The sequence below is a fragment of the Brachyistius frenatus genome, unplaced genomic scaffold, assembly GCF_029030835.1.
Source record: "Brachyistius frenatus isolate BFR_SWC_R1_liver_20210118 unplaced genomic scaffold, ASM2903083v1 Contig_315, whole genome shotgun sequence".
Classification (NCBI taxonomy): Eukaryota; Metazoa; Chordata; class Actinopteri; family Embiotocidae; genus Brachyistius; species Brachyistius frenatus.
This window is the reverse complement of record NW_027210914.1, coordinates 1-27500: the sequence shown is the minus strand read 5'-3', so window position 1 is coordinate 27500 and position 27500 is coordinate 1. Positions and strand designations below refer to the sequence as shown.

The following is a 27500-nucleotide window of genomic DNA, read 5'->3' as shown; positions in this document are numbered from 1 at the left end:
GTCAGGAAGATGTAGTTTTTGTGGAACATTTATTTAAGTTATGTATTTTTATTGGAAGCTGATTGGATGAAAATTAAACGGGAATCTTTGTGTTTCTCTGCAGGTTCGTGACGGACGCGACCGTCTCGCTGTTCGTGGCGGTTCTGTTGTTTGTTCTTCCGTCGGAGCCGCCGCGTTACCTCTGGTTCTGGAGGAACTCCAACTCAGGTAACACACACACTCACTAACGCACACACACACACACACACACACACACACACACACACACACACACACACACACACACACACACACACACACACACACACACACACACACACACACACACACACACACACACACACACACACACACACACACACACACACACACACACACACACACACACACACTAATGCACACACACACACATTGTGTGGATATCTTTGATTTAAACAACTTTTGTTTTATCCAATCAGAGTCCCAGGTGTCCCGAGGCCCCGCCCCTGCTCTGCTCACCTGGCAGGTGACTCAGACGAAGATGCCTTGGAACATCGTTCTGCTGCTGGGAGGCGGCTTCGCGCTGGCGAAGGGCAGCCAGGTGATGACACTTTATGTCTGTGTTGGTGTTTGTGTTTTTTGTTGATGTCTATGTTGATGTTTGTGTTTGTGTTTGTGTTGATGTCTGTGTTGATGTTTGTGTTGATGTCTGTGTTGGTGTTTGTGTTTGTGTTGGTGTTTGTGTTGATGTTTGTGTTGATGTTTGTGTCTGTGTTTGTGTTGGTGTCTGTGTTGATGTTTGTGTTGGTGTCTGTGTTAACGTTTGTGTTGATGTTTGTGTTGGTGTTTGTGTTGATGTTTGTTTTGGTGGTTGTGTTGATGTCTGTGTTGGTGTTGATGTTTGTGTTGATGTTTGTGTTGGTGTCTGTGTTGATGTTTGTGTTGATGTTTGTGTTGATGTCTGTGTTAATGTCTGTGTTGATGTTTGTGTTGATGTTTGTGTTGGTGTTTGTGTTGATGTCTGTGTTGATTTCTGTGTTGGTGTCTGTGTTGATGTTTGCGTTGGTGTCTGTGTTTGTGTTGGTGTCTGTGTTAATGTTTGTGTTGATGTTTGTGTTGATGTCTGTGTTGATGTTTGTGTTTTTTGTTGATGTCTGTGTTGATGTTTGTGTTTGTGTTGATGTTTGTGTTGGTATTTGTGTTGATGTCTGTGTTGATGTCTGTGTTGATGTTTGTGTTGATGTTTGTGTCTGTCTTTGTGTTGGTGTCTGTGTTGATGTTTGTGTTTGTGTTGATGTCTGTGTTGTTGTTTGTGTTGATGTTTGTGTTGGGGTCTGTGTTGGTGTTTGTGTTGATGTTTGTGTCTGTGTTTGTGTTGGTGTCTGTGTTGATGTTTGTGTTGGTGTCTGTGTTGATGTTTGTGTTGGTGTCTGTGTTTGTGTTAATGTTTGTGTTGATGTTTGTGTTGGTGTCTGTGTTGATGTTTGTGTTGATGTCTGTGTTGATGTCTGTGTTGATGTTTGTGTTTTTTGTTGATGTCTGTGTTGATGTTTGTGTTTGTGTTGATGTCTGTGTTGATGTTTGTGTTGATGTCTGTATTGATGTCTGTGTTGACGTTTGTGTTGATGTTTGTGTTGTTGTTTGTGTTGATGTTTGTGTTGATGTCTGTGTTGGTGTTTGTGTTGATGTTTGTGTCTGTGTTTATGTTGGTGTCTGTGTTGATGTTTGTGTTGGTGTCCGTGTTAACGTTTGTGTTGATGTTTGTGTTGGTGTCTGTGTTGGTGTTTGTGTTGATGTTTGTGTTGGTGTTTGTGTTGATGTTTGTGTTGGTGGTTGTTTTGATGTCTGTGTTGGTGTTGATGTTTGTGTTAATGTTTGTGTTGATGTTTGTGCTGATGTTTGTGTTGTTGTCTGTGTTTGTGTTGATGTTTGTGTTGATGTTTGTGTTGATGTCTGTGTTGGTGTTTGTGTTTGTGTTGATGTCTGTGTTGATGTTTGTGTTGATGTTTGTGTTGGTGTTTGTGTTGATGTTTGTGTTGGTGTCTGTGTTTGTGTTTGTGTTGATGTTTGTGTTGGTATTTGTGTTGGTTTGTGTTAATGTTTGTGTTGATGTTTGTGTTAATGTTTGTGTTGATGTTTGTGCTGATGTTTGTGTTGGTGTCTGTGTTTGTGTTGGTGTCTGTGTTGATGTTTGTGTTGGTGTCTGTGTTAATGTTTGTGTTGATGTCTGTGCTGATGTTTGTGTTGGTGTCTATGTTTGTGTTTGTGTTGGTGTCTGTTGATGTTTGTGTTGATGTTTGTGCTGATGCTTGTGTTGGTGTCTATGTTTGTGTTTGTGTTGATGTTTGTGTTGGTGTCTGTGTTGATGTTTGTGTTGGTGTCTGTGTTAATGTTTGTGTTGATGTTGGTGTTTGTGTTTGTGTTGATGTTTGTGTTGATGTTTGTGTTGATGTTTGTGCTGATGTTTGTGTTGATGTTTGTGTTGATGTTTGTGTTGGTGTTTGTGTTGGTGTCTGTGTTAATGTTTGTGTTGATGTTGGTGTTTGTGTTGGTGTCTGTGTTCATGTTTGTGTTGATGTTTGTACTGATGTTTGTGTTGGTGTCTGTGTTTGTGTCTGTGTTGGTGTCTGTGTTGATGTTTGTGTTGATGTTTGTGCTGACGTTTGTGTTGGTGTCTGTGTTTGTGTTTGTGTTTGTGTTTATGTTTGTGTTGGTGTTTGTGTTGATGTTTGTGTTGGTGTCTGTGTTAATGTTTGTGTTGATGTTGGTGTTTGTGTTGGTGTCTGTGTTCATGTTTGTGTTGATGTTTGTACTGATGTTTGTGTTGGTGTCTGTGTTCATGTTTGTGTTGATGTTTGTACTGATGTTTGTGTTGGTGTCTGTGTTCATGTTTGTGTTTGTGTTCATGTTTGTGTTGGTGTCTGTGTTAATGTTTGTGTTGATGTTGGTGTTTGTGTTGATGTTTGTGTTGATGTTTGTGTTGATGTTTGTGCTGATGTTTGTGTTGATGTTTGTGTTGATGTTTGTGCTGATGTTTGTGTTGGTGTTTGTGTTGGTGTCTGTGTTAATGTTTGTGTTGATGTTGGTGTTTGTGTCTGTGTTCATGTTTGTGTTGATGTTTGTACTGATGTTTGTGTTGGTGTCTGTGTTTGTGTCTGTGTTGATGTTTGTGTTGATGTTTGTGCTGACGTTTGTGTTGGTGTCTGTGTTTGTGTTTGTGTTTATGTTTGTGTTGGTGTTTGTGTTGATGTTTGTGTTGGTGTCTGTGTTAATGTTTGTGTTGATGTTTGTACTGATGTTTGTGTTGGTGTCTGTGTTCATGTTTGTGTTGATGTTTGTACTGATGTTTGTGTTGGTGTCTGTGTTGATGTTTGTGTTGATGTTTGTGCTGACGTTTGTGTTGGTGTCTGTGTTTGTGTTTGTGTTTATGTTTGTGTTGGTGTTTGTGTTGATGTTTGTGTTGGTGCCTGTGTTAATGTTTGTGTTGATGTTGGTGTTTGTGTTGGTGTCTGTGTTCATGTTTGTGTTGATGTTTGTACTGATGTTTGTGTTGGTGTCTGTGTTTGTGTTGATGTTTGTACTGATGTTTGTGTTGGTGTCTGTGTTCATGTTTGTGTTGATGTTTGTACTGATGTTTGTGTTGGTGTCTGTGTTCATGTTTGTGTTGATGTTTGTACTGATGTTTGTGTTGGTGTCTGTGTTGATGTTTGTGTTGATGTTTGTACTGATGTTTGTGTTGGTGTCTGTGTTCATGTTTGTGTTGATGTTTGTACTGATGTTTGTGTTGGTGTCTGTGTTTGTGTCTGTGTTGGTGTCTGTGTTGATGTTTGTGTTGATGTTTGTGCTGACGTTTGTGTTGGTGTCTATGTTTGTGTTTGTGTTTATGTTTGTGTTGGTGTATGTGTTGATGTTTGTGTTGGTGTCTGTGTTAATGTTTGTGTTGATGTTGGTGTTTGTGTTGGTGTCTGTGTTGATGTTTGTGTTGATGTTGGTGTTTGCGTTGGTGTCTGTGTTGATGTTTGTGTTGATGTTTGTGCTGATGTTTGTGTTGGTGTCTTTTGATGTTTGTGTTGATGCTTGTGTTGATGTTTGTGTTGGTGTTTGTGTTGGTGTTTTTTTAGGAGTCCGGTCTTTCCTACTGGCTCGGCGCTCAGATGACGCCGCTCCACTCCATCCCTCCGTGGGCCACCGCCATCATCATCTGCCTACTTGTCGCCACCTTTACTGAGTGTGCAAGCAACGTCGCTACAGCAACGCTCTTCCTGCCCATCCTTGCCTCCATGGTACCAAAACACACAAACACACTTTCTATACACACGTAAATTAAACTACAGAACACATGAACGATGCGCTGTAACAGTCCGTCATCATCAGCATACAGTGTGAGACCAGGTGGGCGGGGCTAGATCAGGTCTAAGTTTACGTGTTCTTTGGTCTCTGGACACAGATCTCTGTTTAGCACCTTTATTTTGACACTTGCTGTAATGAAGCTGTTACTTCCTGTGTGTCCTGCCTCAGTCCCAGTCTATGAGCTTGAACCCGCTGTACGTGATGATCCCGTGCACACTCAGCGCCTCTTTCGCCTTCATGCTGCCGGTGGCCACGCCCCCTAACGCCATCGTCTTCTCCTACGGATACCTCAAAGTGTCCGACATGGTGAGTGCTGCCTGTGTGTGAAGAATATTCAGACATATATACACCCTGTTGGTGTTACTTTGTCATCATAACCTCCTCCCTTGCGCCCACTGCAGGCCAGAACAGGCGTGGTGATGAACGTCATCGGGATCGGCTGCATCAGTCTGGCCATCAACAGCTGGGGGCGTGTCCTGTTTTCTCTGGACTCTTTCCCTCAGTGGGCCAACATCACTGCTCCACTGTAGGCCGACAGCCCGCTGCACTTTATATAACATATATACTGTATATATAACAACTTTTTCAGGCAACATCACTTGACTCTGGACTTTTGGGTGCAAATTTCTACAGAAGAATCGCCTCAAAGCCTTATTGAACAAACTTTAAACAGAGACACAAGTAAGAAGCTTTCACTGCTTATTAATGGTCATTTAATTCTCCAGAACTGCATGTAGACACGCATCATCAGCTACAAAAACATTATGGTATTTAAACATAATTAATAACGGGCCAAGTCTCAAAAAATGTCCATAAAAGGCCGTTGAGGCTAAAACATCTCAAAGTCAGTGTTAACTCCATCAGTCCTGTCAAACAGTGATGACTCTTCAGGTGTTTTCTTTATTATTATTTAATTGTTTGTAAATTTTTTGTATTTACAACTGTTATTTTGGAAACTGGCTCTGAATCAGTAAACAAAATGCAGCAGAATCAGTTCAGTGTTCAGGAAACTCTTATGTATCAAAGAAAAAACTACTTTTATCCCTGTGTATTGGAATTATTCTATGTAAATAGTAAACATACTGTCTGTAATTAGTAAATATAATATATTTAATTAGTAAATGTACTGTGTGTAATTAGTGAGTATATTGTATGTGATTATTAAATATAGTATGTAGTATGTTTTCTATTGTTTTCTATTTAAACATGAGAGTTTTTTGTAACAGTTTTTATGGAGAAGGGATGATCAATAATTCAGAGTTCCTGTTGAGCAGCACAGCGATGCCCACGCAGCAGCAGGAAGCAACGACCTTCAGGAGTCCATCAAGCTGAAACATGAGCAGCAAAACATCACATTTTGGTCAAAACCAGAACAATGTGTGAACTTAATGATCAACCCATGTGGGTGAGTGGATGTGTTCTGTACATACGTAACTTCTAGAGTTTTGTACTGACAGTTTTATTTGGTATCGATACAGTTTGATCTTTGACAACAATCCTTTGCTCATCTTGTTGAAGCAATAACTTTGTAATAATGTATTTTGGAATATATTACGGTGAAAATATTTAGCTTATTTTCTGTCATTTTACTTTTTGTTTCAGCTCAACTTGTTTATGCTGTTGGGTCGCTTAATCTCACGTTTCATCAGCTCTTAATATGTTTTCTATGCAAAACATTTTATCTGAGAATATGAAGCTGTTATAAACTGTGAATATAGTGAAATAAAAAGTTCAATATTTCCGTCTGAACTGTTGTGAAGCTGAAGTATAAATTTGCATGAATAGAAGTACAAGTATCTTAAAGTAGTATTTCAGTAGTAGGATCGTGACCAGAAGACGTTATTCGTTGTGGTTACATGTCTCCCTCTAGTGGTCAGACCATGAACAGCCGGTGCCGTGAACCGATGTGAGTGTCGCAGACAGCAGATCTCCGTCAAACATGTCTCCTCGCGTTTGATGGCGGTGATCAAACAACAACAAAAAGCAAGGTTGCAAAGATTTTTGATCCTGTTTGTAGTTTTAAAAAGTTAAAACTGTCATCCGGATAAAGACTGTCAGCTGTCCGCGCGACCGCATTTCTCTGTAGCCATGGAAACAGGTTTGTAGCCGATTGTAGCTAATTGTTTGGCTAACGTTAGCTTGTTAGCATAAGAGGACGAAGTTCTGTCAGTAAATCTCCATTTTAAATCATTTTAACACATTGAAAACGTTAACTGTCTGTTAGTTAATGACTGAAGACGTTTTCTGTGTAGAATATTCAAGAATATGAAATTCGTCTTATTAACGTTCAGTTGTTTTCAGTTGAACAGCTGATAAACAACTGAACGTTAAAGCGTCACATTTTTGAATGGAGTCTGGTGTGGAGCTGTTTGTTTGAATGGATTTTGAGAACTCCATCCGAAACTCCATTATAAATTATTCTATTTTTGGATAGCAGTATTTATCATATAAATGATGTGTGTTTGAACATGATCTGAGATATAATATGAATAGATGAGGGTGACTTTTCACACTTAATTCACCATGACTTAAATTAATCGATTAACCGACCTGTGACTGCCCGTTTACATGTTCAGATCATTGGAGTAATCTAACGTTAAAGTGCTTTATTTCTGAATGGAGTCTGGTGACATATCTGACTAAAGTAAAGACACTTTGTCAGGGCTCCAAGACACAAAACAAGAAGTTCAGTTTTCATGTAAATGGACTGAACGTTATTTTTTGATATATAAATACGGGATAAAGAAGGAAGCGGTTTAATTTACTGAAAATCAAACTGTAAATAATTCTGTTGTTTCTTTAACGTGGCCTCCTGTCTCACTAACATGTGGTGTTGTTGGTTGTCCTGGTGACCTGCCGTGTCGCGGTCCAGAGGAGCAGTCCAGGAACCGGTTCCAGTCGGAGCTGGAGTTCGTCCAGTGTTTGGCCAACCCCAACTACCTCAACTGTAAATAAACGCTGTTTCAGCGTCGCTGGAGTTTCATTTTTTTCAGAGAAACATGACAGAAGACAGTTTGTGTGATGAAGGAGGAGGTTTTAAAGGTCCTCATGTTTACCTGAACGTAGTTAAATTAGTTAAATAACAGCTGAAGTCTCCTGTGAGGCGTCGCCATAGAAACAGTCCCAGCCGTGTTACACAGTGATGCGTCCCCGCCTCCCCTCCGCCTGATGAACTTCCTGTTTGTGTTTGCGCCTCCAGTTCTGGCTCAGAGAGGTTTCCTGAGGGAGCGGCCGTTCATCAATTACCTGAAGTACCTGCTGTACTGGAAGGAGCCCGAGTACGCCAAGTTCCTCAAGTAAGACCTCCGACACACGATCCGCTAACAGGAACTCTTCTACGGATCGTCCTGCAGTGATGACAGGTGTTGTTGTTAACCCCGCCCCCTCAGGTACCCTCACTGCCTGCACATGCTGGAGCTGCTGCAGTACGAACACTTCCGGAAGGAGCTGGTGAACGCTCAGTGCGCCAAGTTCATCGACGAGCAGCAGCTGCTGCACTGGCAGCATTACTCCCGCAAACGCACGCGGCTGCAGCAGGCGCTCGCCGAGCAGCAGCAGCCGCAGCAGCAGCCGCCGCAGCACGGCAACGCCGCCGCCAAGTGATGATGTCACTGCGGAGGGGGGGGGGGGGGGGGGCGTGCAGGTGTCGGGTTTCAAAAAGAACTTTTCTTTTTTTCAAATATTACAAAATGTGGTTGGTAAAGGGCTGTGATGAGGACACACACACACACACACACACACACACATAAAACACACACACACAAACAAACACACGCACGCACACACTCACACATATACACACTCACACATATACACACTCACACTCACACATATACACACTCACACTCACACATATACACACTCACACTCACACATATACACACTCACACTCACACATATACACACTCACACACACACATATACACACTCACACTCACACATATACACACTCACACTCACACATATACACACTCACACACACACATATACACACTCACACATATACACACTCACACTCACACATATACACACTCACACACACACATATACACACTCACACTCACACATATACACACTCACACACACACATATACACACTCACACTCACACACACACTCACACATATACACACTCACACACACACATATACACACTCACACTCACACATATACACACTCACACTCACACATATACACACTCACACACACATATACACACACACTGCGAGCGAGTCGATCTTCACTTCAAGGACTTTCATCATGTCAAAACAGAAGCTGTTGAAAAATCTCTGAAAACTTGCAACTTCCTGTTGGGAGTTTCAAGTTAAACCGTCACCATGGTGACGGCGCCAGCAGCAGCGTGAAGGGACGTAACTATTTCCTGGAACAGAATTAAAATCCACTTTTCTGACCTGTGACTGAAGTCATGCTGAATCAGGGCTGAAGGGGAAATAAAAGTGTTGAAGAAAAGTTTCAGCTGCTGCACAGAAACACATCTTAACCTGCATCACAATGTATTATTATTATTATTATTATTATTATTATTATTATCATTATTAGTGTTTGAACTGTGACATCATGTCCTGAAAGTAAAAATGACTTCAATCCAGTGAACATTTAACAGACTCATTTTTATTTACATTTCTTTTTTCTCTGTTTTTAATAAAATGTTTTAAATGCGAAGGTTTGATGTTTCCTTTGATTTCTGATGACAGATTTTATATCAGCAGTCACTCAGGAAGGTGTTGTGAACGCAGCTTCATCAAATATTTTGTCTCCTCTTTCCTTATTTTTTGCACATCTTCAAATGAGCAGACAAATCTTAAAAGAACACACAAGTATTAAACTATTAAAACACATTTCAAAGGACAATAAGAGATAAAGCTGTTGATATTTCAGTCTTTACTTGTCTATTTTGTTTTATTCATTAAATGATACCAAAATTAATCTTTATATATGATTGTTAGTTTTACATATGCAGCCATTTATTTAATTCATACATTTATTTTGGAGGGAATAAATAGTCCAAAAATCTCTCATGTTGATTAAAGTATAATTTATGTCTTTAATAACAAAGTCAATGTACGTTTTTTGGTAAAGTTTTAACTTTTAGGTTCATTTTTACCAACTTAAATTTGGACGCAGAATCGCTTTTATGCTGAAGGTCTCGTGTCGGAAGTTGTAGTAAAATATACCGGAAGTGTCTGAATATCCTCATCAGTACACCTCCGCCGGTCTGTTGTAACGTTAACGGTGTGGTTTCCTCTGATGTAACGGCTGACGTTCACCTGGTAACACGTTTATTATAGATTATTAATAATCAGTTTTGTATTAAAGTGTGTATTCTAATGGAGCTACGTTAACGGCGACGTTATTAGCAACACCTAAAAAGTTTGTTGTCGTTCGCTGCGGGCATGCGCAATTTGTGACGTCATTAACTTCCCCTCGGTGATCGGATTGATTAAACTAGTTAGCAGGTTAGTTGTTTGTGTTTGTTCTGACGTGAAGTCTGTATCTCAGTTCGTGTTCGCGTCCTGTAACTTGTGAAGACTGAAGAGTTTAACAGACACTGATTATAATATAACATATATATATAATATAATATATCTATCTTATCGATTATAAACCGACTCAGTTCACCTGGTGAAGGTTAGTTTAGACACAACAAATAGTCTTTGTTGTTGTTATGTGTCTTTGTTGTTGTTTTGTGTCTTTGTTGTTGTTTTGTGTTTCTTTGTTGTTGTTTTGTGTATTTGTTGTTGTTTTGTGTCTCTTTGTTGTTTTGTGTCTCTTTGTTGTTTTGTGTCTTTGTTGTTGTTTTGTGTATTTGTTGTTATTTTGTGTCTCTTTGTTGTTTTGTGTATTTGTTGTTGTTTTGTGTCTCTTCATTGTTTTGTATCATTTTGTGTCTTTGCTGTTGTTTTGTGTCTTTGTTGTTGTTTTGTGTCTCTTTGTTGTTATTTTGTCTCTGTTGTTGTTTTGTGTCTCTTTGTTGTTGTTTTGTCTCTGTTGTTGTTGTTTTGTGTCTATTTGTTGTTGTTTTGTCTCTTTGTTGTTGTTTTGTGTCTTTGTTGTTGTTTTGTGTCTCTATTTGAAACAAAACTTAAATTATTACTTAATATTGAGATGAACATCATAACTGCTTCTTCATTGTCCTACTGTTTTTGTGTTTTTGTTTGATGAGGTGTGTTATCAGCTGTCGAGTTGCTCAGCGGCGCCCCCTGCCTGTGAGGATGAGCAGGATGCTGCAGCGGGTGGCGGTGGTCGGTGCCGGGGCGGCCGGACTCTGCGCGGCCCGACACATCCTGTCCCGTCTGGGCAGCTTCGCCCCTCCGGTGGTGTTCGAGCTCTCCGACGCCGTCGGCGGCACCTGGTGCTACGACGAGCGCGTCGGCACGTCCGACGGACAGCCGGTCCACAGCAGCGTGTACCGAGACCTCAGGTAGGTCCACCTGGGTGACATCACAGGGTCCGGGGGTCAAAAGGGGAGAGGATGAAATGAGAAGACGGACTTTGTTTCCCCGACAGAACCAACCTGCCCAAAGAGGTGATGATGTTCCCGGACTTCCCCTTCGACGCTGTCCTCAGCAGCTTCCTGCCCCATCAGGAGGTCCAGAGGTACCTGACCAGGTACTGCCAGAACCACGGCGTCGGGCCGCACGTCCGGGTGAGTCCACTGTCCGACCGTCGCCTTAAAAACAGCCAACACGTTCCAGCTTCTTAAAAACGAGGACGAATCTGATATTTCTGGGTTTTGATTGGATGTGTTGCTTCGTGAGGTCGCGGCCGACTCAACGACACGATTACTGAGAATAATCACACGTGTTTGTCAGTTCAACACTGTGGTGGAGAAGGTGAAGCCCGTTGTCGTGACGACGGAGGGCGAGGAGCCGAAGACAACGTGGGAAGTGACATCACGGTGTGACCTGTCGGGCCGTCAGAGAACGGAGACGTTCGACTCGGTGTTCGTCTGCTCGGGGTGAGACGTCCAATCGGAATGCTCCGTATCCCTCCGCCCTGGAAACTAGTCCCACTTTAAACCAGTTTCACCAAATGAACTGAAAATGTGTGTGACGGGGTTCAACCTCAGTCCTTCGATAAAACAGCACAAAAATGGCGCAGTCGTAGGTAGCGATGGTGCAATTTATTGTGGGTCTCCCAAAAATGCAGAATTGTGGCAAAAAAATATATTTACAGGTAAATACCCAGCACCAAATAACAAACATATATTTACAGGTAAATACCCAGCACCAAATAACAAACATATATTTACAGGTAAATACCCAGCACCAAATAACAAACATATATTTACAGGTAAATACCCAGCACCAAACAACAAACATATATTTACAGGTAAATACCCAGCACCAAATAACAAACATATATTTACAGGTAAATACCCAGCACCAAACAACAAACATATATTTACAGGTAAATACCCAGCACCAAATAACAAACATATATTTGCAAAATAAAAACAAACAACCAAACAAATTCTAAACCAAAAAGTTTGTACAAGTCAACAGTTTCTTCATCAGAATGTCTGTTACCTTCTTCATAACTCTGCACCCCCACCCCCTCCATCCTAAGGAGGTCCCTTTAAATACCCCCCCCCCCCCCCCTATCAGGCTGATTTATTACCCTCAGATGTAGAATGCAGATGATCTCTACCCAGAGGTTCTAGTCTTCCTACTGCAGAACCCAAAACAGGAAGATAAAATCCATTTCCTTCATGGAGCCCAACCACTAGCTCCAAAGTAAAGGTGTTTTCCAGTCATTACCTGCCGTTGCCACTCGGTGGCACCAAAGCACCGAGTCGACCCGCCTGACGGAGCAGACGTTTGATTTGTTTTTAAGGCACTACTCCGACCCGCACATCCCTCACATCCCAGGGATCCAACACTTTAAAGGTACAGTCGGCGTTAACATCGGAACATCGAAATGCAAAAAAAAAAAGAAACTGAGTCGACTGAAGTTTGTTCAGTTTACAAAGAAAATCGGTCTGAAACTGGAAATATGTAGGAAACGTCATCTCAGTGCCGTCTCTGTACGCAGGAGAGGTTCTGCACAGCCACTCGTACCGGCGTCCAGAACCGTTCTCCGGTCGGTCCGTGGTGGTTCTGGGAGCTAAAGCTTCAGGACTGGACATTTCCATCGAACTGGCCAAAGCCGGCGCTCAGGTAACAAAACTACACTCAACGCACCTGATGGACGAGGACGGACAGAGTTCAGATTCTACGTCTTCTGTCCAGGTGACTCTGAGTCACGGACGACCTCGCTTCACCTTTCCTCTTCCTGCCGGGCTGCAACAGTCCAGATCAGTGGAGGAGGTGGAGGATGACGGCAGCATCCGCTTCCAGGTGACTGAACCACCTGTCTGTGATTGGTCGATTGGTCGGTTGTGTCTGTGATTGGTCGGTTGTGTCTGTGATTGGTTGACTGGTGGGTCGTGTCTGTGATTGGTCGGTCGTGTCTGTGATTGGTCGATTGGTCGGTTGTGTCTGTGATTGGTCGATTGGTCGGTTGTGTCTGTGATTGGTTGATTGGTTGGTCATGTCTGTGATCGGTCGGTCGTGTTTGTGATCGGTTGCAGGACGGCTCGGTGGTCCCGGCTGATGTCCTGATGTTCTGCACCGGCTACAACTTCCGGTACCCGTTCCTGGACGGCGCTCAGCTGGGTCTGGACATCCAGGACCACGTGGTGTCTCCTCTGTACCGCTTCCTGCTGCCTCCTGCCTTCCCCTCGCTCGTCTTCATCGGCATCTGCAAGATCATCTGCCCCTTCCCCAACTTCAACTGCCAGGTGAGCAGCAGGTGTTGCGGTTCCCCCGAAACGCCCTGTGAGGTCTGGTTCCTCTCATGTCCATCTCCTCCTGCAGGTCCAGTTCGCCCTGGCCGTGTTGGACGGTTCCGTCCCTCTGCCGTCTCGGGCTCAGATGGAGGACGAGGTGCGGCGGGAGCTGCGGGAGAAGTTGGAGCGTGGAGTGGAGCGGCGCCACCTGCTGCTGATGGAGCAGGACCAGTGGGAGTACTGCCGGGAGCTGGCTCGGACCGCCGGCTTCCCGCCGCTGCCTCCGGTCGTACGCAGCCTGTACGAGGAGGTCTGGCGGCAGAGACGAGTTCACCCACAAAACTACCGCAGCCTCAACTACCGGCTGGTCAGCGACACACGGTGGGAGCTGATGGACTGACCGAGGACAGGACGACCTCCAGACAGGAAGTCCAGCGACACCGGACAACACCTGACGGGTAGAAACTCATCATGGTCCTCAGAGGAGGACTATCAGAGGACGGTTAGAGGACGACCAGAGGACGGTCGGAGGACGGTTAGAGGACGGTCAGAGGACGGTTAGAGGACAGTTAGAGGACGATTAGAGGACAGTCAGAGGACGGTTAGAGGATGACCAGAGGACAGTCAGAGGATGGTCAGAGGACGGTTAGAGGACAGTCAAAGGACGGTTAGAGGACGTTAAAAGGACGACCAGAGGACGTTTAGAGGACGGTTAGAGGACGGTTAGAGGACGACCAGAGGACGGTTAGAGGATGGTTAGAGGACGACCAGAGGACGGTTAGAGGACGACCAGAGGACGGTTAGAGGATGGTTAGAGGACGACCAGAGGATGGTTAGAGGACGACCAGAGGATGGTCAGAGGACGGTTAGAGGACGACCAGATGACGGTTAGAGGACGACCAGAGGACGGTCAGAGGACGGTTAGAGGACGACCAGAGGACGGTTAGAGGACGGTTAGAGGGCAGTTAGAGGACAGTTAGAGGACGGTTAGAGGGCAGTTAGAGGACAGTCAGAGGACGGTCAGATGACGTTAAAAGGATGGTCAAAGGACGTTTAGAGGACGGTTAGAGGGCAGTCAGAGGACGGTTAGAGGACGACCAGAGGACAACCAGAGGACGGTTAGAGGACGTTTTGTCCGGACAGATGGAGGTGAGTGTCCGGTGTCCAGTTGGTTAATGGTTGTGAGAGCGAGCGGATCTTCACGTTAACCATGAACGAGGCAGAGAGCTGAGACCAACAACACTTTAATCCACAGAGAAACAACAGACGAGGTCTTAGCTCATCAACAACAACAACAACAACAACAACAACAACAACAACAGCATGACAACATGGCCGGTGCTCACAGTTTCACAGTTAAAGGGGAGGGACACCTTTTTAACAACCGTCACATTAATCACATGTTCAGGAGGTTTGAATAATAGAAACAGTCAGCAGCACATAAAGAGGGCGGAGTCGTAAGGGCGAAGGGGCGTGGTCACAAATACAGACTGAAATTTAGCTTTAAAATGGTTTAATCCACCTTTGGGGGCATCAGGTGACTTCACATGGACAGAAAACAATTCTTGAAATAATGATTCTGAGTCTTCAAACAAACATTAAGAAACTAAAATCAGCTGAAAAGATAAATTAACATTAACATTATTTTAACGTTTACGGGCAGATCGTGTTCTTGTTCGACTGTTTTACCCATTTGATGTAAACCTGTTGGTCAGAAAACATTGGAAGACGTCACCTCAAACTTTCGCTGCAGCTTCTGATCGTTTTTGACATTTTAGTTTGTATAAAAGTGAAAATATAAACAGAAATCTCCGATGATAAGATATTGATCCATGTGTTTAAATCCTTCTCAGAATCATCTGTAAGAACTAAATACTGAAGTTATTATCACAGTTTCCTTAAAAGTCTTATTTTACCATTTTAAACCAACAGAACAGGAAGTCGTAGGTGTGTTTGAACAAATTAAACTTTTCAACTTAAAAGTTGTCTCTTTCTGGTTATCATGTACGAACACCAACCTCACGTTTATCTGAAGTTTGTTCTCATGAATCTTCACCAAACTCTCCGAACCTCGTCGAACACCACTAATTAACTCTTAACTAATAAACTTACAAACGAGTTTCAACTTCTACTGAATTAAAACTGAGCAATTCAAAATATTAAAGGGTCATTCTGCTTTATTTCCTCCTGCTGGCTAAAACAATCATTTCACCTTCAGAGAAACGAGGAGTTGAACTAAACAGAGAATATCGAATATCGTTTATCAAACCTCATTTTTACAGGAAGCAGTTTAAAGTTTGAGGAAACACAGAAACGAGTGTTTGGAATTCACCACATATTTATTAAATACACGTAAATCAGTGTCATGATTTATTCTGAAACCTGAATCCGAGCTAACGTCTTCCAACTCGTACTCTTAAATTAGCGCCCACTTTTACTTTTGCAGAAAAATAACTTTCACGTGAACCGTGTTGAGCGTTAGAGCGTCTACTTGCTTAAAAATATACGACCTACATCGTCATGGCAACAGTAAACCGCAGTTTTAAAAAAACTCGTGGTCGACAACACGAAGCAAACAGCCGACAGGAAGTGACTCGCATCATACAGACGTCACATGGCCTGCGTCACCTCTCCGACCACTAGAGGGCGCTACGCTTTCAAACGTAACATTTTCAGAACGGCCTCAAATCAAGAGGAGCGTTCAGTTGTTCATTTTAATACTCCGAGGACGTGAAGACAATAATTTAAGGTTTCAGATGATTAAATCAGGAGAACAAGAAAGTGAGTGAATAATTGAGGACGTGGTTTTGTGATCGGAGGACAGATGATAGAAATCAACGGTCCGACGTTCAGAAGAGTTCAGTGAAGTTCGTACGACAGCGAAACGTCTGCCGTCGAAAAGAAAGTTCCTCGATATATCGTTAAAAACAAAATGAGACAAACAAATGAATCTGCAGCGACTAAAAGCCGACCTGAAACATGAATCCAACGTTTCAACTGGTTTGTTCGCTGTCGTAGCTTCTTCTTCTTCTGTGGTGCTTTAAAGACTCCCGATAACTTCATATCCACTTCCTGTCTGCGTTAACTCGATGGTTTCATATTAGTTTGGTAACGAAACTCGGAGCGGCTCCACCGTTTCCTAGAAAATCACCCGGGAGGACTTGGACTCATTCTCCATGTGCACCTCCCTCTCCACCTTCTCCACCGCCTCCTGCTCTTCGTCGGCCACGCCCTCTTTTTTCATGATGTTCAGCGGCCACCAGAGGGAGCCGCTCCGCCGGTCTCTGCGGACGGTGCGTTCCGCCGGCCAGCAGCAGGGGGCGCCGTGATCCCCCGTCAGGAAGTAGAGCAGCGCGTTGAGCCAGGCGTTGCAGGAGGCCAGCGGCCGCGTCACCTTGTAGCAGATGGAGACGGCCTTCATGGCGTTGCAGCCGCCGAGTCGTCCTCGCCGCAGCAGCAGGAAGAGCGTCCGCGTGACGTGGAACGGCAGGAAGCAGAGCGCGAACAGCAGCGTGATGGTCACGATGGTTTTGATGGATTTCCGCCGCCGCCGGATGTAGTGGGAGTACTGGGAGCCCGAGATGGACACCGAGGTCCTCTCGCGCTCTCCGGCGGCGTCCGCCGACCCGTCCCCCGCCGACCCGTCCCCCGCCGACCCGTCCTCGCCCACTGAGCTGGGAGGCGAGCGCAGCGTCCGGAAGATGGTGCGCACCACCTGAGAGTAGCACCAGGCGATGATGACGAAGGGCACGAAGAAGCCCAGCAGGTGGAGCATGAGGCCGTACGGGACGTAGTCGGCGAACTCCTTATCGATGGCGTCGTCCCAGCAGTTGGTGTATCCGTCCCCGTCCCCGGTCCGGTTCCCGCCGCCGCCTCGCCTCACGTATCCCGTCTGGGCGAACCTGAAGATGGGGCAGGTGAGGATGAAGACCACCACCCACACCGCCGCGCAGGTGAACTTCACCACCCGCCTGCTCTCCAGCGTGATGGTCCTCATCGGGTGGCAGATGCCCAGATACCTGAGGACACACCTGAACTCAGACACCTGAGGACACACCTGAGGACACACCTGGTCCTCAAACACTCGGTCCGGTGAGATGAGAACGAGGCTGCAGGGCAGCAGGTCGCTCACATTTCACCGGCTCCTGATTGGCTGACTGTTGCTACGGCGGTTTTGTGGCTACGCCTCGTTTTTTAGTTCAAACAGCAGAAAATGAACGTCAGCAGCGACTTCCTGTTTGTAGTTTATTAGTTTCCTGAAACTTGCAGGGAACGTTTTCTAAAACTGCTGAAACGGAGGAAAAATGTTTAGATATTGCAAAAAGACAACAAAGAGAAACGGAGCGAAGATGTTCGACGAGCGAATGAACTCAAATCTGGAATAATTCACTTTGGAAGGTTTTTCCGGTAATTTGTTAAAACTTTATTTATACGACGTTCTAGAATCAAAAGTTCGACCGACGTCTCGACAGGAAGTGACGTCGGCGGGAGGGAGCGGCGACTCCGGTGTGGGCGGGGCTTCGTACCTGTGCACGGAGATGCAGGTGAGGAAGAAGATGGAGCAGTAGAGGTTGAAGTAGAAGAGGAAGCGAACCAGGCGACACATGAAGTCTCCGAACACCCAGCGGTCCCGCAGCACGTAGCTCGCCACCAGGAAGGGCAGCGACAGGCCGTACATCAGGTCGGTGGACGCCAGGTTCACCATGTAGATGAGCGACGTGTTCCAGCGCCGCCCGTTGCCGTGGCGACGGCAGGAGCGCAGCAGCACCACGGAGTTCAGGCCGAGGCTGCAGACGAAGGTCAGCGAGTAGCAGACGGGCAGAAACACGTATTTGTAGGATTCATCGAAGCTGCAAGACGCCGAAGACACGGAGACGTTGAGGACGCCGATCGGCTCCATGACGCTCCGACTACTGGACGACCTCCTCTGGACTCATCGCAGCCGCCGGACTCTCCTGTCAATCAATCGATCTGTCACTCAATCTGTCGTCCGTCTGTCTGATCTCTGCCTTCGTCCTCCGGAGATCAGAGAGGAAAGAAAAACACCATTTTAGTTCGAAGCTCGTTGACTTTGTTCTGCTGACGAAGACGATTCACTCAGTTACCTCCTCAATCATTAACACCCTCCTCCTCCTTCACCTCCCTCTCCTCTTCCTCTTTCACCTCCTCCTTCACCTCCCCCTCCCTCTCCTCTTCCTCACCCTTCACCTCCTCCTTCCCCTCTCTCTCCTCCTCCTCCTCCCTCTCCTCTTCCTCCACCTCCTCCTTCACCTCCTCCCCCCCCCTCTCCTCCTTCAGTGAGTTGTGTTCAGTGTTTCTGTTCTGACCTTCAGTTGCTCCGTAAATAATTGATCAACGTTCATTCAGTCAGAACTGCAGGAATGAAACCCAATACAGGACTGCAGAGGAGGAGAGGGGGTGTGTGTGGGTGGGGGGGGGGGTAGAGGATGTGGGGGGAGGAGGTGCTGTTCACATTACAGGACAGACCGAGGTTTCAAATCATGAGGAATAAAAGTTAACATGGAGGCCGAAGATAAAACTGATTTTTACATTTTATATTTCACTTTTACCTTTTTTAAAAATCGTTTTTCAGATTTATTAACTTTAATTTCTGTCAGTCGGTTCACTGACGATCCAAATCAGCTCGATGTTAACTCGCTGTAATCCTGTTGAATTGACCTGCAAACGCTCCTCGATTAAAACCAACCTGCGACGATCAGCGTCGATCAATAAATCAATAAATGATGACATGCAGCTCAACGCTTCCTCGACCACCACCATTACTCTACAATACTCAGCCTCCAAAACACTAACTACATGGTCATGAGCTCGAGATCATTTTACACCCTCAAAGTTGGAGTTAATCTTTATGTATATAAATATAAATATATATATATAAATATATATATTTATATGTTTGAACTAATATTCTGACAAACAGGTGAAACAGCTGTTTGATATCAATAAGAAGGTTTTTAGAAACATGAAATGAGATGAAATCACTCACCGAGCAGCTTGACGTGTTTCTGCTCCTCCATGCGCCTCCTGGCCAAGGCTTTAATTAGACAGCAGTGACTGCAGCTCCTCCTCTTCCTCCTCCTCCTCTATCATCATCACCACCATCTTCATCGTCAGCCCGGATTCATACAGAAAACACTGCGTTTGTCCTCCTGAAACATACGAACAGTTTGAATATTCAAAATATATTCAGATTAAAATTATGCTGCAAAAAATTGTGTTTACGTGTTAAAGGATCCAAGAATTCAAATTGACGACATCTCAGATTTATGCGAAGAAATGTTTCGTTAGCGAACATGTTAGCTGTTGTTACAATCATGCAGTTTTTTCTGTGTACGATTAAACAGCTGACTGAGGGCGGGTTTTATATTTGCGTGAACATGTATTCTCTTTATTTACTGCAGCGCTCTGTAAATTTGCTAACGATACACTAGCTACCGCTAACCGTCCCAACACACTGATGACATCATTCAGAACTCAAATAAGAAGAGCAGATTGTCGTCCTGCTCGTCGTCGTGTCTCCGCCCATTTTTTGATGGATTGCGCTGAAAGTTCGTACAAACGTTTGGTGTTCCCCTTCGGAAGAATCCTGCTGACCGTCAGGCTAACGTTTGTATTTTCAGTAAATTATCTAACTGTTGGATCGATTGACGTTAAATTTGGTTCTCAAATTAACAGTGTTTTAACTTTTATTAATTTTCTCTTAATTTTTCATTTGTCAAATATTTTGGCCAAACTAAATCGTTCCTATCTCATCATCTAATTACAGAATATTAACGCGCTAAAACGCCCAAACTAGCATCAGCGTTGTCATAGTGACGATGGAAATGGCTCCTTTTCCTCAACACCAAAAACGTACTGCAACAGACCACCATGTTGTTTGCAATGCAACATTTTATTTAGCATGTACAATTACTTTTGTAATTAATTTTATTTACATTTTAAAATACATTTCGAAATACTCTGAAAGTCACAGTGAAATAAAAGAGTCGTTTATTTCATGTTAAATCCTGCAAAGACGCCGCGTTTTATTAAAGAAACGGGTCACTTCAAAACTTTCACACTCAAACCACGATTTCAGGCGACTTCAAATATTCATACCGGAATAAAAACGTAACACATTTCTCTTTACGATAAAATCCCTCCGTGAAGATGGAATCCAGCTTCTCATCCCAGACGGACGCTGATGTCTGAAATCATCTGAACATCCTGATGTTTAAATACGTGTTCATTTAACCAGGCAACGTTTCACCGGTTGTGACCAAAATTTAAAGTACAAAAATGTAAATACGGCAGAAATAATTCAGACACATCATCACATGATTGAAGATATTGAGCCGGTTTTTCCCTTAAATTTATTACAATAAACGTTGATAACAGAATCACTGAATGTACCTGAAGAGTTTCACATCAGTTAAAGAAGAAAGTCACCAAAATCTAAATCTCACTTCTTTTGCTGCATTTTGAATACAAGTTGATATCATGTTATTAAATGTAAATAAGAACATTTTTATTTAGCTCTGAGACTAATACAAATATCAGAGAAATTTAACTTTCTACATTTCTTTTCCTTTAAATGCGGGAAATCGAGTTTTGGTGAAATTCCCATTTCAATTCTAGCAGAAACAAAAATCGCAGAATAAAACATTAAAATATGAAGATATGAGTTACGTGGTGTTGCTACACATTTGATATGTATGAATAAACTGTTCCCTTTTTATAATAACAGGCAAAAGAAATGACGTAATAAACCAAATAAAACATAAATAGATAAGTTAGTCTGATTTGTAACAGAGTTCATTCGTTTTCTCTGGATTTCTTGTCGTTCAGCAGCTGATAAAAACTTCTGAAACCATAAAAGAAGAAAATAATTTTTACGTAAACTTTGATCCACAAAACCCTCAAAGTGAAACATTCGAAGAGTTCGAAGTGTTCGAAGTGTTCGAAGAGTTCGAAGTGTTCGAAACGTTCGAAGAGTTCGAAATGTTCGAAACGTTCGAAGTGTTCGAAGTGTTCGAAGTGTTCGAAGTGTTCGAAACGTTCGAAGAGTTCGAAACGTTCGAAGTGTTTGAAATGTTCGATGGGTTCGAAATGTTCGAAATGTTCGACGGGTTCGAAATGTTCGACGGGTTCGAAATGTTCGAAACGTTCGAAGTGTTCGAAACGTTCGAAGAGTTCGAAGTGTTCGAAGTGTTCGACGGGTTCGAAGTGTTCGAAACGTTCGAAGAGTTCGAAACGTTCGAAGAGTTCGAAATGTTCAAAGTGTTCGAAATGTTCGACGGGTTCGAAGTGTTCGAAACGTTCGAAGAGTTCGAAATGTTCCAAGTGTTCGAAATGTTCCAAGTGTTCGAAATGTTCGACGGGTTCGAAGTGATCGAAACGTTCGAAGAGTTCGAAATGTTCAAAGTGTTCGAAATGTTCAAAGTGTTCGAAGTGTTCGAAATGTTCGACGGGTTTGAAGTGTTCGAAATGTTCGACGGGTTCGAAACGTTCGAAGAGTTCGAAGTGTTCGAAACGTTCGAAGTGTTCGAAATGTTCGACGGGTTCGAAATGTTCGACGGGTTCAAAATGTTCGACGGGTTCGAAATGTTCGACGGGTTCGAAATGTTCGAAATGTTCGAAGTGTTCGAAACGTTCGAAGTGTTTGAAACGTTCGAAGTGTTCGAAATGTTCGACGGGTTCGAAACGTTCGACGGGTTCGAAATGTTCGAAATGTTCGAAGTGTTCGAAACGTTCGACGGGTTCGAAATGTTCGAAATGTTCGAAGTGTTCGAAACGTTCGAAGAGTTCGAAACATTCGAAGAGTTCGAAATGTTTGAAGTGTTCGAAATGTTCGACGGGTTCGAAGTGTTCGAAACGTTCGAAGAGTTCGAAATGTTCGAAACGTTCGAAGAGTTCGAAGTGTTCGAAGTGTTCGAAGAGTTCGAAGTGTTCGAAACGTTCGAAGAGTTCGAAGTGTTCGAAACGTTCGAAATGTTCGACGGGTTCGAAGTGTTTGAAATGTTCGAAATGTTCGAAGTGTTCGAAATGTTCGAAGTGTTCGAAACGTTTGAAGAGTTCGAAGAGTTCGAAGTGTTCGAAGAGTTCGAAACGTTCGAAGAGTTCGAAATGTTCGAAGAGTTCGAAGCGTTCGAAGTGTTCGAAGTGTTCGAAGAGTTTGAAGTGTTCGAAGTGTTCGAAGAGTTCGAAGTGTTCGACTTCAACCGGCCGTTTTCCAACCTGAGAAAAATCTGTAAATACGAAATAATGAATGTTTGTGAGTCAACATATAAGTTTAACGTAAAAAACAACTGTTAAAACTAAACACGCATAAATGCTAATATTCTTTATGAAAACTCTCTTGATCATCATTTCCACATTTCTTCCTCTTCCTGCATGTCAAGTGTTTGAAGTTTGATTTTTTTCTAAATGATTTAAGGTTTTATCTTTTTTTTTTTTTTTTTTTAAACACCAACGTTTGTTTCGTGAGTTCATTTTAAAACCTCTCAAAATCTTAAAAACTATAAAAATATTCTCCGTTATGTTTTGTTAAATTTAAAAAAAAATTATCCAAAAAATTAGTTAATCTGCTTCATTAAATCAGTTTTCTTTCACTGCATTTCAACGTCTGTTGATGGAAGAAGAACTTCTGAAAATCTGATGAGTCCAACGTTAATAAAACGAAAGAATCCCAACGGATGAACTTCAGCAAGAAACAGAAACTGAGAAAAAGCTTTCCGGAGGCTGAAAGATGAACGTTGATGAACGTTGGTGAACGTTGGTGAACGTTGGTGGACGTTGGTGAACTTTGATGAACGTTGGTGGACGTTGATGAACTTTGATGAACGTTGGTGAACGTTGATGAACGTTGGTGAACGTTGGTGGACGTTGGTGAACGTTGGTGGACGTTGGTGGACGTTGGTGAACGTTGGTGAACGTTGATGAACTTTGATGAACGTTGGTGAACGTTGGTGGACGTTGGTGAACGTTGATGAACTTTGATGAACGTTGGTGAACGTTGGTGGACGTTGGTGGACGTTGGTGAACATTGGTGGACGTTGGTGGACGTTGGTGAACGTTGGTGAACGTTGGTGAACGTTGGTGGACGTTGGTGGACGTTGGTGAACGTTGGTGGACATTGGTGAACGTTGGTGGACGTTGGTGGACGTTGGTGAACGTTGGTGGACGTTGGTGAACGTTGGTGGACATTGATGAACTTTGATGAACGTTGATGAACGTTGGTGAACGATGGTGGACGTTGGTGGACGTTGGTGAACGTTGGTGAACGTTGGTGAACATTGGTGGACGTCAGGAAACAGCTGATTGGTGCTGAAACGCTGATTTCTAACTTCGACCTTCCTCAGATCCTCAGAGGCTCCACAACTTTTACAGGCTCAGAGGGTGATCAGCATCCTGGTCCGGTCCCGTCCCCTGTCCCGGGACTAGGTCAGGTCCTGGACGTCCAGCAGCATGGCGTCCTGCTTCGTCCTCAGCTGGTCTCGGATCAGCAGCTCGGCGACCAGATCAGAACTCAGAGCTGCGAGAAGAAAAGCAGCAAAACAAAGAGTTCATAACGAGACGCGAACGGAGACGTTTGATTACGTAAAAAAAACAAAAAAACGTTCAAAGACTTTGTTATGTTTCCACGACTACCGTGAACGTCCTGCTGCAGAGACGCTCGCAGGACATCGAGATGCTGCAGAGACGAATCCTGCAGATCCCAACGATCCAGATGTCTCCGCTCTGAGACACAGCTGGAGGACAGACACTGCACACACACACACACACACACACACACACACACACACACACACACACACACACACACACACACACACACAACACACATTAAACACACACACACACACACACACACACACACACGCACATTAAACACACACGCACACACACACATTAAACACACACACACACACACATTAAGCACACACACACATTAAACACACACTCACACACACACATTAAACACACACACATTAAACACACACACACACGCACACACACACACATTAAACACACACACACACACGCACACACACACACACATTAAACACACACACACACACATTAAACACACACACACATTAAACACACATACACACACACACACACACACACATTAAGCACACACACACATTAAACACACATACACACACACACACACACATTAAACACACACACACATTAAACACACATACACACACACACACACACACATTAAACACACACACACACACACGCACACACACACACACATTAAACACACACACACACATTAAGCACACACACACATTAAACACACATACACACACACACACACACACACATTAAGCACACACACACACACATTAAACACACACACACACACACATTAAGCACACACACACACGCACACACACACACATTAAGCACACACACGCACACACACACACATTAAACACACACACTAAACACAACCACTCCTCTGATAACTTTAATATATAAATATACATATTTATATATATATGAATATATATACATTTATATAAATATATATATACATTTATATAAATATATATTTCACCTCCTTCTGTTCAGACAGCAGTTTGTCTCTCAGCGTCCGCAGAGCCGTCACCACTTCCTGTTTCAGCCCGGCGGCATGGCAACCGTTGTGCCCCGTTCCCGTGGGAACCTGACGGCAGTGCGAAGGTCAGAGGTCAGATTTCTGTTTGTTTTGATGCTGATTTAAGATCCAAAACGTCTTCGTTACAGTTTGAACACGTCACCATGTGTTCAATAACATTCATATTATATATTATTATTTATCAATATTTAAGTGTTTTAAAGCGTTTCTGTGTCAGATTTGGACAAAAATTCATTAAACCGTTAAATATTAAACATCGTACATGTTGGATATTAACAGAAATATTCACCTCATAAACCTTCATGTCCAGATTCACATTAGAGACTTTCATGTTTTACTTTTCATTTCATTTAACATTGTAGATACAGAAGAGATGATGTAGACCTTTTCCTCCTCCTACGTCCTCCTCCTCCTGCTCCTCCTCCTACTCCTACCTCTTTCCCTTCTTCCTCCTTCCTCCTCCTCCTCTTCCTCCTAATCCTCCTCCTACCTCCTCCTCCTAATCCTCCTCCTGCTTCTCCTCCTCCTCTTCCTACTAATCACCTATCTCCTCCTCCTCCTCCTCTTCCTCCTAATCCTCCTCCTCCTTTTCCTCCTAATCCTCCTCCCACCTCCTCCTCCTGCTCCTCCTCCTCAAACCTCCTTCTGCTGCTCCTCCTCCTCCTCCTAATCCTCCTCCGACCTCTTTCTGCTGCTCCTCCTCTTAATCCTCCTCCTACCTCATTCTCCTCTTCATAATCCTCCTCTTACCTCCTTCTCCACCTCCTCCTCCTCCTCCTCCTCCTAATCCTCCTCCTACCTCCTTCTCTGCCTCCTCCTCCTGCTCCTCCTCCTCGTTGATGAAGCAGAGCTGCAGCTTCCTCTGGTTCTGTAATCTGACATCGGATCATTTCAGAGTTCAGTTTATTTTCTACGAAGTCACAATTCATCTGCTGATTTCAAAACTTTTTAAAGTGAAAACAAATCATTTTTTTCAGAGAGGATTTTTATCTTTTTAAATTATTTTAATTTACTTTATGTTATCTAACGGTGGCTGGCAGACTTTTAGCTTACAGGTGCGTTAGCGCCACCTTCTGACAGGAGACACACACTGCAAGCAAAATAACAACTCATCGCTGTCTTTATATTTTAATAACTATTCATGAGTCGTTGTTAGTTCTGGGTATGACCTTCGTCACGTGACCTTGGTCTCCTGGTCATACATCATACATGTGCGTGTACTTTTCCGGCTGTGTTACCGTGACGCGACGACAGCGACTCGACACCTCCTGAAGTCGTCCTCCTCGTCCTCCCAGACGTCCCTCCACTCCCCCCCCCGACCCTCCGGCCGCAGCCCCACCTCTTTCTGCAGGAAGACAGGAAGTTGTCACCCAGTGTTATTGAACACAGATCACCTCTCCATCGGTTCATATTGATTTTTATTGATTATCAGTTTACAGATCAGTGTGACTTTATATCATATTATAGACGACATGCTATAGTATGACTTTATATCATATTATAGACGACATGCTATAGTATGACTTTATATCATATTATAGACGACATGCTATAGTGTGACTTTATATCATATTATAGACGACATGCTATAGTGTGACTTTATATCATATTATAGACGACATGCTATAGTGTGACTTTATATCATATTATATTATATATTATAGACATGCTATAGTGTGACTTTATATCATATTATAGACGACATGCTATAGTATGACTTTATATCATATTATAGACGACATGCTATAGTGTGACTTTATATCATATTATAGACGACATGCTATAGTGTGACTTTATATCATATTATAGACGACATGCTATAGTATGACTTTATATCATATTATAGACGACATGCTATAGTGTGACTTTATATCATATTATAGACGACATGCTATAGTATGACTTTATATCATATTATAGACGACATGCTATAGTATGACTTTATATCATATTATAGACGACATGCTATAGTGTGACTTTATATCATATTATAGACGACATGCTATAGTGTGACTTTGTCATATTACAGACGACATGCTATAGTGTGACTTTATATCATATTATTGCTATAGTACTTTATATCATATTATAGACGACATGCTATAGTGTGACTTTATATCATATTATAGACGACATGCTATAGTGTGACTTTATATCATATTATATTACATGCTATAGTATGACTTTGACTGCTATAGTATGATAGTGTGACTTTATATCATATTATAGACGACATGCTATAGTGTGACTTTATATCATATTATAGACGACATGCTATAGTATGACTTTATATCATATTATAGACGACATGCTATAGTGTGACTTTATATCATATTATAGACGACATGCTATAGTATGACTTTATATCATATTATAGACGACATGCTATAGTATGACTTTATATCATATTATAGACGACATGCTATAGTATGACTTTATATCATATTATAGACGACATGCTATAGTATGACTTTATATCATATTATAGACGACATGCTATAGTATGACTTTATATCATATTATAGACGACATGCTATAGTATGACTTTATATCATATTATAGACGACATGCTATAGTATGACTATATCATATTATAGACGACATGCTATAGTATGACTTTATATCATATTATAGACGACATGCTATAGTGTGACTTTATATCATATTATAGACGACATGCTATAGTATGACTTTATATCATATTATAGACGACATGCTATAGTATGACTTTATATCATATTAT

At 42.9% G+C, this 27500-nt stretch overlaps 5 protein-coding genes across 15 annotated transcripts in view; 3 read left to right on the top strand and 2 right to left on the bottom strand.

Annotated features, from left to right (window-relative positions):
• The window catches only part of LOC138635549 (Na(+)/citrate cotransporter-like), a 17102-nt gene extending 10849 nt beyond the window's left edge, over nucleotides 1-6253 (top strand). For 3 of the 6 annotated variants that reach the window (XM_069723082.1, XM_069723081.1, XM_069723084.1), the window contains 6 exons: nucleotides 104-207; nucleotides 459-580; nucleotides 4101-4262; nucleotides 4498-4635; nucleotides 4731-4855; nucleotides 5556-6078. In XM_069723082.1, the coding sequence (XP_069579183.1) occupies nucleotides 104-207; nucleotides 459-580; nucleotides 4101-4262; nucleotides 4498-4635; nucleotides 4731-4855; nucleotides 5556-5661 (757 nt within the window). In that variant the 3' untranslated portion in view covers nucleotides 5662-6078. Of the gene's footprint in view, nucleotides 1-103; nucleotides 208-458; nucleotides 581-4100; nucleotides 4263-4497; nucleotides 4636-4730; nucleotides 5011-5555; nucleotides 6079-6199 lie in introns of those variants that run through there. The other 3 variants (XR_011312151.1, XR_011312150.1, XR_011312152.1) reach the window with 3 other exon arrangements.
• An 11-nt stretch (nucleotides 6254-6264) lies between these two features.
• Nucleotides 6265-8189, top strand: med31 (mediator complex subunit 31). 2 transcript variants are annotated; one of them, XM_069723093.1, is made up of 4 exons: nucleotides 6268-6427; nucleotides 7202-7276; nucleotides 7529-7625; nucleotides 7719-8189. In XM_069723093.1, exons 1-4 carry the CDS (start codon nucleotides 6418-6420, stop codon nucleotides 7930-7932), a joined length of 396 nt encoding a protein of 131 aa, XP_069579194.1. In that variant the 5' UTR covers nucleotides 6268-6417; the 3' UTR covers nucleotides 7933-8189. The 2 variants fall into 2 exon arrangements, with proteins under 2 accessions (XP_069579195.1, XP_069579194.1); XM_069723094.1 differs by lacking the exon at nucleotides 7202-7276 and having other exon boundaries at nucleotides 6265-6427.
• A 1396-nt stretch (nucleotides 8190-9585) lies between these two features.
• On the top strand, nucleotides 9586-15294 carry LOC138635550 (uncharacterized). Of its 5 annotated transcripts, XM_069723089.1 has the most exons (9): nucleotides 9586-9619; nucleotides 10513-10770; nucleotides 10857-10995; nucleotides 11162-11307; nucleotides 12186-12238; nucleotides 12384-12508; nucleotides 12581-12688; nucleotides 12922-13131; nucleotides 13208-15294. In XM_069723089.1, the coding sequence occupies exons 2-9, from the start codon at nucleotides 10562-10564 to the stop codon at nucleotides 13517-13519; spliced, it is 1302 nt and encodes a 433-aa protein (XP_069579190.1). In that variant the 5' UTR covers nucleotides 9586-9619; nucleotides 10513-10561; the 3' UTR covers nucleotides 13520-15294. The 5 variants fall into 5 exon arrangements, with proteins under 5 accessions (XP_069579190.1, XP_069579189.1, XP_069579186.1 ...); XM_069723088.1 differs by having other exon boundaries at nucleotides 10525-10770; nucleotides 12384-12688; XM_069723085.1 differs by having other exon boundaries at nucleotides 12384-12688.
• A 213-nt stretch (nucleotides 15295-15507) lies between these two features.
• Nucleotides 15508-18130, bottom strand: LOC138635551 (P2Y purinoceptor 3). The gene is made up of 2 exons (XM_069723090.1): nucleotides 17646-18130; nucleotides 15508-17138 (listed from the first exon to the last, which is right to left on the bottom strand). Exons 1-2 carry the CDS (start codon nucleotides 18017-18019, stop codon nucleotides 16259-16261), a joined length of 1254 nt encoding a protein of 417 aa, XP_069579191.1. The 5' UTR covers nucleotides 18020-18130; the 3' UTR covers nucleotides 15508-16258.
• A 4201-nt stretch (nucleotides 18131-22331) lies between these two features.
• Nucleotides 22332-26102, bottom strand: LOC138635563 (schwannomin-interacting protein 1; the record flags this gene model as incomplete). Its single annotated transcript, XM_069723104.1, has 5 exons — nucleotides 22332-23653; nucleotides 23770-23884; nucleotides 24698-24805; nucleotides 25557-25632; nucleotides 25996-26102. Coding segments are annotated over 5 exons (501 nt in total), but the record flags the coding sequence as incomplete, so codon positions are not given.
• Between the last annotated feature and the right edge of the window lie 1398 nt (nucleotides 26103-27500).